We start from the raw sequence: 10129 nt of genomic DNA on the forward strand, positions 1-10129 counted from the left end.
TTTCTTTAAAAAATAATATCAATTGAAATAGTTATTTTAGGTTGTAATAGGCTTTCATTTGATGTTGCATTGAGTTACTTTATGCATTTTGAGGTTGTATATGAAAGAGAAATTATAGGAAATGACCCAAAATAAATCCATCAAGAAGCTAATGTCTTCATTTTTAAAATTGTAGATAAATGACCCTTTTACATTTTTGATTACCTAAATTACCCTTTTGTATAATTTATTTATTTATTTAAGACTGCATGACTTTAATATAGTGGTATATGTATATTAGTTTTGTTTAATTAGTTTTTATTTTAAAGTTATATTAATTTTTTAAGTTTTTTATAGGTTGTTGGTATATTATTTTTCAATTAGTGTATATATTTTTTGTGGTATGGTATATAATTTTTTTTTGTGATATTTAATTTCTATTTTATTATACATAGTGGTAGTATATAATTTTGTATCATGGTATATACATTTTAATGGTAGTATATAACTTTTTTAGCATAGTATATACATTTTTTAGTAATAATTTTGTAAGTTTTGATGTTATATTAATTTTCAAATCAGTATATATATTTTGTGGTATGGTATATCATTCAACAATCCATAAAAAACGAAAAAAAAATCAAAATAACTTTAAAATAAAAACTAATTAAACAAAACTAATATACATATACCATAATATTAAAATATTTAGAATAAAATAGTAATTTGTTAAAGGGTGTATTTGGTAATATGTGATATTAAATAGATAATTAGGCTATTTTACTACAAAATTAAAAACATGGACATTTACTTACTTTCACACAACATTAAGGGTCATTTTGCACCATGCCCCATAAAAATACAACTTTTAAGCAATGTATGCAACCTCTTTAACCTCAGCTGCAACCTTTTTTGAAACATATGCAACATCTGTAAAATTGCATTGAGATGCATTTGAAATTTCATTGGGTCACATTGGGTTGTATTTGAATTTTACAAATATGCTTTTAAACGTTGCTTTAGTTTGCATTGAGATGCATTTGACATTGCAGTGGGTTGTTTTATGTTGCATTAGTATTACATTTGATGTTGTATTCATTGCATAAGGATAAAATTTTCAAATGATTTTTTTAAAGTTGTTTAAGGTTGCATGGAGTTGAATTGTGGTTGCATGGGTGTTTAACGCCCAAACGTGACTTCTACTTAGCGGTAGTCGTAGTATAGATCGGGCGGTTGATTCCACAAGGAGGCAAATAAATAAAGTTAATCAATATATAATAAAGTTAAGAAATAAATAATATGAGGAATATAGAACAAGTGATATTTTTATTTTTTGTTTTGGAGATTAAAATATTAGAAATAAAGATAGAATAAAGTGTGATGTAACAATAGGTAACAAGTAAGATTAATGAGCTTGAGACTTTTACACATTGGGTGATATCTAAAGGGGGAATTAAGAGCAGCTAGTTGCAAGCTTCTTGTCAGATATTCCATTATAAGGACAAACAACAAAGGTGACATGGGGTCACCTTGTCTCAGCCCTTTCCCACCTTTAAATTTGCCTTGAATTCTGCCATTCATCAGAAGAAAATAGGAAGTATTCCTAACACAAGACATGACCCAACCTATGAATTTCATAGGAAATCTAAGAGCTTTTAACAGGTCCTCAAGAAAATCCCAATCTACCGTGTCATAGGCCTTACTAAGATCTATCTTGATAGCACATCTCGATGAAGTAGAAGTCCTCCCATAGTTTTTGATGAGATCTTGAAAAATCATAATATTATGGGCAATAGAGCGACCTTTGACAAATGCTCCCTGATTGGGCTGTACAAGATCGGGGAGAATATCGGCCAGTCTCTTACAAATCAATTTCGCCATACACTTGTACAATGTAGAGCAGCAGGCTATGGGTCTATAGTCAACAGCCCGTGAGGGGTTAGCTACCTTAGGAATCAAAGATAAGGTTGTTTCATGGAGCTCAGTAGGGAAATTACTAGTTTCAAAACACTGAGTAATAGCAGCACACACCTCATCCCCTATGTCCTGTCAAACAGCTTTAAAAAATCTTGAACCAAATCCATCAGGATCTGGAGATTTAGTTATAGGAATGCTAAATAAAGACTCCTGAATCTCCTTCCTAGAAAAAGGTTTTAGAAGCTTCACTTGCTGCTCAACAGAAAGCTGAGATCCCATCTCTACAATCTAAACTTTAAATCTTCCTGTAGCCGAGCTAGAACTTCCCAAAAAATCTCTGAAATGACCCACAAAATGAGAAACCACTTCTGAGAATTTATCTACTAATTTGCCATCTTCTGTAATGAATGAGACAATACCATTCTCCGCTTTACGCTTCTTTAAAAAAGCATACAAAAAGGAAGTATTCAAATCTCCCTGTCTCAGCCAAGTTACCTTACTCCTCTGAATTAAAAAACTTTGATAAAGCCTTTCCTGAGCTGAAAATGCTTCAGCTGCTATCCTCTTAGCTTCTTGATAACTAAGAACATGGGGGTAAGCTTGAGCTTGCATTTGAGCTTCTTGATAAGTCTCTTTAGCCTTGTAGTAGTTAACCTTCAGATCACTAATTTTGTCCATATTAAAGGCTTTCAAGCAATGTTTAAGTCTCAGCAATTTAAGATAAATGGCCTTAATACCAGCAGCTCTAATCGGAGACTTCCAGCTCCTTAAAACCTGAGCATGAAAATCATGACGCTTTGTCCAATAGTTATAGAACCGAAACACCCTAGTCCCCATCTTCTCTGAAACCTGAGTTTTAACAAGACAAGAGCAGTGATCTGATATAGCTTCCCATCTGAGCATAGCAGTAGATTGAGGAAACAAATCAAGCCATTTCTCATTTATGAGCACATGATCTATTTTAGTGTAAATTCTAGCTACACCATTTTGGTTATTGGTCCATGTAAAATAAAAACCTACACTTTTTAAAGGCTCTACATAAGCATCTGCAAGCCATAGAATGGGGTCAACCAACTCTAAGTCTGAAATAGGCTTACCTCCCGATCTGTCTTTGCCTGAAAAAGGGGCATTAAAGTCCCCTAAAATAACCAAGCTTTGTCCTTAAAAAACGGCCTTTGTAGCCCTTCCCAAAGACTTCTCCTTCCTTCAATCGAATTAAAACCATAGACAAAAGTAACACCAAAATCCTGCTGCACACCAGTCAACTTAACCAAACAATGAACAAATTGGTTAGATTCCTCTAAAATATTGATCTTAACAAATGACTTCCTCCAAACTATCAATAGACGGCCTTAAATAATTGAACTTGTATAGTAATCCCAATTCGAAAAATGAAGATCCATAAACCTACTTATTTTGCTGCCCTTCATTTTAGTCTCTAAAAGGCCACCAACTCCTATTCTATTACTATTACAAAGGTCACTAACAGGGCTATCTTTATTAACACCATTAAGCCCTCTAACATTCCAACTCAAAATATTACTACTATCCATTAGAGGAAACTGAAAATGAATTTCCTACTTTACCACTCACCAGGTCCTCTTGAAGCACCACAAACTTGTTTGATCTCTTGTTCTTTTGACCTAAGTTCTTAGCAATAGTAACTGACCTCTGTCCCTCCTTAGATTGAATAGCAACTTTTTTCGGAATATGCCAATGTTGGTTAGTCTGATCACTTTTTTCACTCCCAGCAGAATCCCCATTATTAGGTAAAAGAGTCTCATCTAGGTCGACCTAAACCTTACCCTCTTCTGTACTTGCCTGAGTCACAGCATGCTCCAATTCTACATCCTTATTTCCATTTGAACCCTGTTCCTTTTTCTCCTTATTTGTTATGGACTCCTTCATGACCCACTGAGCATTCTTATCATTCCTACATTCTGTCATTGAGTGACCAAAACCAGCACAATTCTTACACTTAATTGGTAACCATTCATACTCAACCCCCTGCTCCATGATTTGGCCATGTTCATTGATATATTGTATACTTTTTGGAGGGTTTTCGGTAACTTCCATGTTCATTGTTATTCTGTAAGGGCTCTCTCACTGCTGTTAGGGCTGTCAAGGGAGTTCTTGATGATTTTGCTTCTGCCACAGGTCTATCCATTAACTCTGATAAATCTCATGTCTTTTTTGGTGGAGTTTCTAGCAATGACAGAACCAGAATTGCCCTTGAATTAAATCTGACAGAAGGTTCTTTTCCTTTAAAGTACCTTGGGGTTCCCATGAGGCCTACTAAATGGAAACATGAAGATTGTGAGGGTTATCATTCATAAATTTCACTTAAAGATTAAGAATTGGGCGAGTAGACACCTATCATTTGCTGGTCGGATTCAACTAATTAATTCAGTTTTGCTTGGGCTTCGAAACTATTGGATGTCTATATTTGTTTTGCCTCAAAGCATAGTTAAGGAAATTGAAAAGATCTGTCGGGGTTTTCTGTGGGGCTCTTCTGGGCAGAGAAGCAAGATTCACATTCCCTCTTGGCAGAAGGTTTGTCTCCCTAAAGCCTATGGAGGCTTGGGTTTCAGAAATGGAGCATCTTGGAACCGAGCTGTTTTAGCTAAATATGTTTGGGCTTTATCTGCTAAACCTGATTTGCTATGGGTTAAATGGATCCATTCCATATATTTGAAAGGTGTCAATTTCTAGAACTATGATTTAATAGCTGATTGTAGTTGGTATTGGAGAAAGCTATGTCGTCTCAAGGATCATTTTAGCCCTGCTGATATACTTTTTGCTGGTGCGCAAGGGAAGTTTAAGTCTTCTAGATTGTATAACAGCCTCTTAGTCCAGCAAAGGGTAGAGTATTACAGAACTGTTTGGAGTAGAATTATCCTCCCAAATCACAGATTTATGCTTTGGAAAGTGGTTAATTCTCAGCTTTTAACTAGGGACAATCTCAGAAGGCTGCATGTTCAATTGGCTTCAGTGATGTGCCCAGTTTGTGAAAGATTTCTGGAGAGCCATTCTCATCTTTTCTTAGATTGTAGTCTCTCTAATCAGTTGGTTAAAAGCATCTTTGACTGGTTGGGGTTCGTTGCTTGGCCTCTCGATTTTCATAGCTGGATGGTGTGGATGGCTAGAGCTCGAAATGGAGTAAAAGCTGCTATTGTGAATATGGTTTTTGCTGCAGTCACTTACAGTATATGGAGAAATAGGAATAGGTGCTTTCATGATGGTTATTCCTCAACAGAAATGAAACTAACTCAGGAAATTAAATATACTACTAAATATAGGCTAAATATAGTGTCCAAAAGTCATATCTCTGTTAAGGACCAAGTGTATATTCGGCAACTCCAATGTAATTAGTTGTTTTCTGGTCTGGTTTGTGGTTGGTAGGTGCTCCTGCTTGTGTTTGAGTCCTTGACTCTCATTTGTATTGTTCAATTGTTCAATGAAGTTCAATTTTCTTCTTAATAAAAAAAAAACAATAGGTAACAAGTAGGAAGGATCAAGAGTCACCAATATGCATACTTATTTATTTGGATCTTTGATTCACAAAAATTACACAAATGGATAGTTCACATCCTAACTATTCATTTGGAAGATTCACATTGAAGCACAAATATATTTTACAAAAATGTATTCAAGTGATTATTATTCTTTACTATGGAATGATGAGATAAATCTTATGAGAAATCTAAAAATGACATTATACCATTGGCAATAATGCAATAAAAGATTGGGCATAAAACCTAGCACAAATATTACTTTTACTATTTATAAAATACATAGAAAGAGCATGACTAATTCTATATAGGTTTTAGCAAAAGTAAATATATATGAATGAGATGGAGAAAATGATAAAGATATTATCTATATATTATTTTCACTAATTTGATAATACATAGAAAGTGTTTGACAAAATCTATATACTATTAGTAAACATAAATATAGATAACAAGATGAAACAATAGAGATGAAAGAAAATAAATCACTCAAATATATAAACTTTAAGCACATGGTGAATCAAAAATACTAAACAAAGTCATAGTGCATATAGGATCATCCTAACCTTCCTAAGAAGGTTAGCCTATTATGTTAGACATTCTCATGAAATTCTAGAGAGAAAATATGAGAAATGAGACTATAATTTGGTAGAGTTTTGCTACCTAAAAATTACATGCAAAATGTGAAATGAGAGTCCCTATTTATAGAGAGAGAAAATGACTAAAAATAAATTAAACAACAAAATGAGGTTTACAAAATAAATCTGAAATATAAATAATAAAATATGATTTTGAAAAATCAAATCTTATTAAAAATATTAACCTAGTTATTTTGGTATACGGTCAATATGCCTTTTTTCTAAAGCACCAAAAAAGATGAGTTTTAAATCTCAAAATATAAATTTTGCCAGGCCCAATACCCACAAAATATGGGTTGAAGGTGGCTAATGGTACAAGAGGGTTTTGACCCACTCCCAGCCAATGGGGAGGTGCCACGTGGCACTGGCTGGAGAGGAGAAGGCAGATTCGGACTGGGCTATTGCGTTGGGCCACTGGAGGCTAACTTGGGCTGGGTGCTGGGGAATTTGAGTTGCTGGAAGGTGAGGGGACCCGAATTGGGCCTGCTGGCTTTGGGTGAGCGTGAGGCTACTGGGTCTTTGCTTGGGCTGCTGGACAGCTGTGTTGAAGGAAAAGGGGCTCAAACCGGGTCATAGGTGGGCACACAGGCAGGTCACGCAGACTGTTGGCTTGTTGAAGCGGATGCGTGGTGCAATGCTGGCGTGCCACCTGGTGCTGGGAGAGAAGAATCTAGCGGGCCTGGGCTATTTGGGCCTAAATTGTGGGTTTCTTCACTTAAAATATGCCACATTTCCTTTCTTTCTTAAATTTTATTTATTTCTTTTCTCTTTGTTTCCAAGTGCCAAAAATACAAATTAAATCCTACAAAATAAAAAAAACTAAATTAAAATTAAATATTTTCATTTATAAATTTAATCGTATTAATTCAATAAAAATATTAATTAAAACTTAATTTATTTTTACTATTAAAATCAATAAATGTGTATTTTGGGGCACTAATCACAACCCCCCAACTAGCTTATTGCTAATCCCTAGCAATTCAAGCGAAAAATAAAATTATCAAGTTGAATAATCAAGGCAAACCAAGCAAAATCATCTAGGAATTTTCAAAGTATCAAAAAGAAGTCAGAAATTACTATCTAAGCTACTTCAGTTGCGATTTCAGAGTTGTGTGTGTGTGCACCAAACCATTTTCTTTTTATTGCAAGTCATAACACAAATAGTATCGAAAAATCTCAAAAGTATAAAGGTCTCAACTCCAAATTTCTCACGGGCATTGAAAGTATTTTTATGGGAGGGATCACACTCTTGGAGTTCGAGATGTAACAGCTTACGCTCAAATGGGAAAAGATAAACTTTTTAGGACAAGCAATTTGAAGAAATATTGATCACAAGATAGGCATATCAACTTATTGGAATTCAAATGACAAATAACCTTTGAGATTTACATGAGAAAGCTCAAAATGACAACTAATTAGAAGTGATAAATAAGAAAAATAACTATAATGATAATAATTTTTTTTCTTTTTTTTAATACAATTACACAAAATAATAGAAATATATATTTTTTTCTTTTCAACAACTACAAAATAATAGACGAAAGTGTTGCTCTTGTTCTTTTTTTTTCATTTTTTTTTACAAGTGTTGACCCTAATTTTGGTCAACGACACGGAGTCTAGGAAACGACAAGAAAATGATATAGAGCTTGAAAATAATCTAATGGAAAGTTAAAGAACACATGGATTTATAGTGGTTCGGCCCCAATGACTGGTAATAACCTACGTCCACTTGATACTATTATTCATATTGAATTCCCAAGGTGTGATCAAAGAACAAGGGTTCCTGAGTTTCACGGACCTTAGAGGAAGAAAACAATACAGTGATGGATAATAGTAATATAATTCTCTAAGCATAAAAGATCGATCCTCTTCCTCAGGAAGAGTTACATAAATTAGGAAATAATATCTATCCTTAATGATCGGATCTGTAGGTCATAATGAAGAGATATTCTCGGATATCCTCACAACTGTACAGATCTTTACATAAATAAGCGAACATACGACCAGGCTGGTCGTATCTAGAATTTGATCTCTTTGTGTAAAAATAATGCTGGTCGATAGGCAAGCCGTATCTCTGCTACATGTCTGCCACGTGTCAAAAATCCTTGCCACGTCATCAACAAATGATTTATGGATAAAAATTTGCCCCCAAGTTTATTTATTGGGACCAACAATAAGTAAACTTAGGAAAAAAACTTTTCATATGCCCCACGAAATCTGTCAGAGCCCTCATGCGTTTTTGAAAATAGTGACCTAATCACATCTAATCAAGCCTTTTCAGTTTTCAAGAAACCATTCTGACGGTTGTTACACTCCCCCATGCCTTGAAAAACGTAACTCATGATTACCCCTTTTTGGCACACATCAGCTCTATAAATAATCCCAACAATCTTCTTTTAACTCTTTAGACGCCATCTTTTGCCAAGAACTCCCAAGAAAAATATCTCAGAGCCAAGAACTTTAAGGTTTAAAGACGCTTTGCCGAGGATCTCTCACCTACAAACTCAAAGTTCCTCCTTCTCAGAATCTCCAATCTTCACTCAGGTAAAATTTCTTCGACGTTTAACCCTTTGAGATGCCATGCATGATGCTTCTGTGCTCTGAGACTTTTCGTGTTCTTGGGTATAAATTTGTGAAGATTTTGCATATATCGTTTGATGCTTGATAGGGTAGTGTACTTTTGCTTTATATAAGTTAGGAATCAGTTTGATAGTCAGGATCATGGATTTAGGGCGTAAAATCGAATTATTCGATTTTTAGGCTAGCTGAAAAACTGGGTTTTTCCCGCCCCTTTGGAGTTGAAAAAGCTTTTTTAGAGAAAACTTTTTACTTCCACTTTTTGATCCATTTTTCAAATTGCTCGCATAAAACTTAGTGTTTCAGTTAGAATGCTGCTGGTCGATAGACGCGAGCAACATTATTCCAACTTTCAACATAAGATCCCAGGTTGTGCATCTTATCTCCCCCTTTGTCTGTTTGCAGTTTATATGCAAGACCCGTGGGGCGGAGAAAGACCCATCGATGACGATCTGTTGGCTCAACTGCTCAAGGATGAAGAATCGATATTGATACCTGATATTCCTTTTTCTCGTATTAATCCAAACACTTCCCCAGTTTTGACTCGAAACATGGCTCGCACCAAAACTAAGGCCCAGAAAAGAAAAACCTCTGAGAGTAGGGTAACAGTCACAATGATCGCCAACTACTTAAGAAAATACAATCTGACAGGGGTGACCTTAGTCAAGCCCAACCCAGACCAAAGGGCTAATCTACCTGGAGGTGCCTACAACGCCTGGTCACGGTTTCATGTTGAGGCAGGGGCCACCTTGCCTCTTCATCCATTCTTTCAAGGGGTGGCCAACTATTTTGGAGTTGCCCCCTTCCAAATTACCCGAAACGGATATAGGATGCTTGATGCACTTTATATCCTGTACAGCCAGAAAAAATGGCCCGTGCCGTCGCCACATGAGGTCAACTATCTATTCGACCTCAAATCTAACCCCAACCATGAAGGCATGGGGTTCTTCCATCTTTGTCATCAGGAAAATGGATGCACTTTCCTGACTGACACGACCCACGTCTTAAACGTGGGGAGGTATTACCAAGAGTACTTCCTTACGCCTGACCTGGTTGCAGACAACCAGGCTTTCACACGAGGAGGTAAAACTTTCGTATCGCTGGCTGACTTCTTCATTTAGTGTTTTCCTCCACAATGTCTTAAACTTTTGATGTCTTCCAGGACCATGGCTGCGACCAAACCCAACTCTGGGAATGGAGTCAAGATCGACACTCTTAGCCAGCATGCCAGATGCTGAGAAGAGTGTCAAGAATCTGGTTATAGAGGCTAACCTTAGGTTGGCTGGCCTCTGGGCCCCTCAATCAAATACGAGGGGGTGTTCGGCAGGGAGTGCTCGTGCCGAAGAGGAACCCGAGCAGCAACCCCAAGTTTCTCCAACGTGGAGGAGACCAACTAGGGTCACGATCAGGGAACCTGCTAGCACTCCTTGAGCAGAGAGGCCCTCGACCCCCAAAGGAAAAGGAAAGCAGAAGGCCACTGAGCCTGCCGAACTCTCTGACGACTCG

At 36.2% G+C, this 10129-nt stretch overlaps 1 protein-coding gene across 1 annotated transcript; it reads right to left on the minus strand.

The window, feature by feature from the left end:
- Window positions 1-847: 847 nt before the first annotated feature.
- On the minus strand, window positions 848-2175 carry LOC133779193 (uncharacterized). Its single transcript, XM_062219184.1, has 3 exons — window positions 2146-2175; window positions 1509-2025; window positions 848-909 (listed from the first exon to the last, which is right to left on the minus strand). Exons 1-3 carry the CDS (start codon window positions 2173-2175, stop codon window positions 848-850), a joined length of 609 nt encoding a protein of 202 aa, XP_062075168.1.
- Window positions 2176-10129: the final 7954 nt, after the last annotated feature.

This window comes from Humulus lupulus, chromosome 5, assembly GCF_963169125.1.
Source record: "Humulus lupulus chromosome 5, drHumLupu1.1, whole genome shotgun sequence".
Taxonomy (NCBI): domain Eukaryota; kingdom Viridiplantae; phylum Streptophyta; class Magnoliopsida; order Rosales; family Cannabaceae; genus Humulus; species Humulus lupulus.